The sequence below is a fragment of the Coptis chinensis genome, chromosome 3 (assembly GCF_015680905.1).
Source record: "Coptis chinensis isolate HL-2020 chromosome 3, ASM1568090v1, whole genome shotgun sequence".
NCBI classification, from domain to species: Eukaryota; Viridiplantae; Streptophyta; class Magnoliopsida; order Ranunculales; family Ranunculaceae; genus Coptis; species Coptis chinensis.
In genome coordinates this window covers 14,010,394-14,013,107 of record NC_141458.1, presented here as the reverse complement: position 1 = coordinate 14,013,107, position 2,714 = coordinate 14,010,394, and the positions used below count along the sequence as shown (strand labels likewise).

Sequence of the window (2,714 nt, the reverse complement as noted above, 5' to 3'; positions counted from 1 at the left end):
AGGTGCATTTCCACAGTAGGAATGCTTTAGGTCCCCTAACAAACAAGAAACTAACACGATGAAAGCAAGAGAAAGAAAATAGAAGATATATATGACATAATAGCTCCACAGCACAATCACAGGGGGGGACCCCCTCCTATCCCCCAAACCAGACAACAATAGTCAAGTAACACATCAGTATTATTATCAGAGCAAGAAATCTAAAAGGTATAAGCACCTATCAGAAGGCAGAAATCCATATAGGACCTCCCACTAGGAAATCGGTAAACAGACACCAAATGGTACACCACTAGATCTCCAGAATGAAACAGAAATTTGGTGGGGAACTAAATCAAACTTCAGGAAAACCCTCACCATTTCATTTAATTTTTTTGAAAATAAATCCTCTAGCCAGGAAGACCTGGGTTTGCAGCTATTCAATCAAAGGCTCGCCCATACCCAAACCAAGGCTCATACCTATCCCCTTGTTCCTAAGGCCTAGCATGTTCAATATTTCTGAGACTTAATCGCCTTTGCACTTGGCCTTCACATATCCGATGGGAGTCATAAAAGTTTTTAATGATGTACAAGCTACCTCTTGGCTTCAAAACCTAAGTCCTGAACAACCACTATGATTATCTGATAAAGAACTAAACTGCAAACTTAAGGTGTTTGATGCACATCTTGTCTTGTATCCTTCTATTACAAGTACACGGAGCTTGACTAAATGGTTAGTACACCACCTCTACCAACATCACAATCAAAGTCATAGCATTTATCTATCCTCACAGCCAAATCATTTCACTAACAACCTAAACCTTTACTACGCCATCACTACCAACAACACTATCAAAGTCATAGCATTTATCTATCCTCACTGCCAAATCATTTCACTAACAACCAGTGTTCTAAAAAAACGCTAGGCGGTAGTCAGGCGGTGGGAGAGCGCCTAGGCCTTCTAGGCAGTCTAGCCGAGCTAGGCGCTAGGCGGTTTTTTTTCCTAATATAACTTATAATATATATAGTAATACACACCTATACTATAAGAAATAAAGAAAATCATTTACCATAACTCAAAAAATAAACACAAACAAATATATTTATTACAAAAATGCGTAATAGTTGAAGAATATCGACTTCATATAAAAACACTCTTTCTTATAGTGGCATATATTTACATTAGACTTTAGTCTTTTAAACTCATTCAAATCTCAAGCCTACACGGGTCTTTAATTTTAAACTTTTAATTATTCAAAAAAAAAAACAAACAAACAAACAAACAAACTTGACTGGACCGCCTAGTGGCCGATTAGTCCACCAATTTTGTAAACGACTTGGGCCTAGGAGAGTCGGTTGGGCACCGCCTAGCGCCTAGAGACCGCCTAGACCGATTTTTAGAACAGTGCTAACAACCTACACCTCTTAAACCAAAATTCAAAAAATAGATATGAATCCCTACTCTAATACCCTACACTTACACTTACACTGAAAATGGTATGACAACCACTCATTCTATACACTGACAGCCTAACAACTCCTTTCCATCCGTCAGTTAGATTATGATTCCAAATGAAACATTTAAGCATGGGTATTTGCAGAAGGCAACACAATGAAAATGATATTCGTATAAAGTCACAATTCATATAAACACTGTAAAACAAATTCGGAAGCAGCATAATAACTAGTAATTAACAAGCATTGGAAATCAATAACCTGATAATCAATCCAGAAAACACATTTTAATACCAATCGACTCTCAATTCATTATCATCTGAACAGATAAACTAATCTCCAACACAAAAGAAATAAAACATACTTAAAAAAGCTGGACTCTAAATAAGTAAAGAGTTACCACATTACAAAACAAAACTGAAATCCCATTTCATTTGTTTTTAAGATGAAACCATTGCCATAAAACCAACCCACTCTCAACTCAACAACAACAAGAGCAGTTTAGAATCCAAGCTTTGTTCGGCGCCAGTGCCTACGCTTTGCGTTGTACCTAAATTATAAACAATAAAAAAAATGCGAGTCAGCTAAAAGTAGGAGAAAAAAAAAAAGATTTGAGTGGGGTGAAAATAAAGAAATAAAACCTGATGGTGCTATCAGTACGCATACGGATCCAGTGAGGAATAGGCCTGTTCTGCCTCATCTTCTTAGCTAGCTTCTTCTTTATCATGAATGATTTGTGTGACGGCTGTAAAAAATATAAGTAAATGAAATATTTCCTTTAATCCGAGAGAGAGAGAGTAGAGAGAGAGAGAGAGAGAGAGAAAGAGAGAGAATTACCATTGTGAAAGCTTGAGGTGCAGTTCGGGGGGCAGAGAGTTTTGAGAGAGTGTGAAAACCCTAATCTGAAGCCAAAAAATGAAACCCTAGCTACTTCGGTTTCGTTCTGGAGATATATTTATAGTTCAGATCAACGAGAGTGGCACGTGAGCTTGTTTGGTCCTGGGCCACTGAGTTCTTCATGGTCCCTCTCTAATACACGAAAGATGGGCCCCCTGAGACGCTAAAAGCTCTTTTGGACTTAATTTTGTGGTCCAATATGGGAAGACCAAAATTTTGACACCCCTTACTTACTCAGGCTAGTCATGTATGTGCCGTAGGGGTGATAAAAGGGCCGGGCCGGACTAGCCCGTCCCTCAAATCATAAAAGCCCTTATGATTGAGGGCCGGGTCAGTCCGCCCCTATTTTGTATTGAGGGACGGGTTGCGTAGGGTCAAGTATGAAA

The 2,714-nt window shown here is 38.6% G+C and overlaps 1 protein-coding gene across 1 annotated transcript; it reads right to left on the bottom strand.

Annotated features, from left to right (window-relative positions):
* Nucleotides 1–1,699: 1,699 nt before the first annotated feature.
* LOC147508096 (large ribosomal subunit protein eL39z/eL39x-like) lies at nucleotides 1,700–2,412 on the bottom strand. The gene is made up of 3 exons (XM_086600689.1): nucleotides 2,269–2,412; nucleotides 2,073–2,176; nucleotides 1,700–1,981 (listed from the first exon to the last, which is right to left on the bottom strand). The coding sequence occupies exons 1-3, from the start codon at nucleotides 2,269–2,271 to the stop codon at nucleotides 1,933–1,935; spliced, it is 156 nt and encodes a 51-aa protein (XP_086456815.1). The 5' UTR covers nucleotides 2,272–2,412; the 3' UTR covers nucleotides 1,700–1,932.
* Between the last annotated feature and the right edge of the window lie 302 nt (nucleotides 2,413–2,714).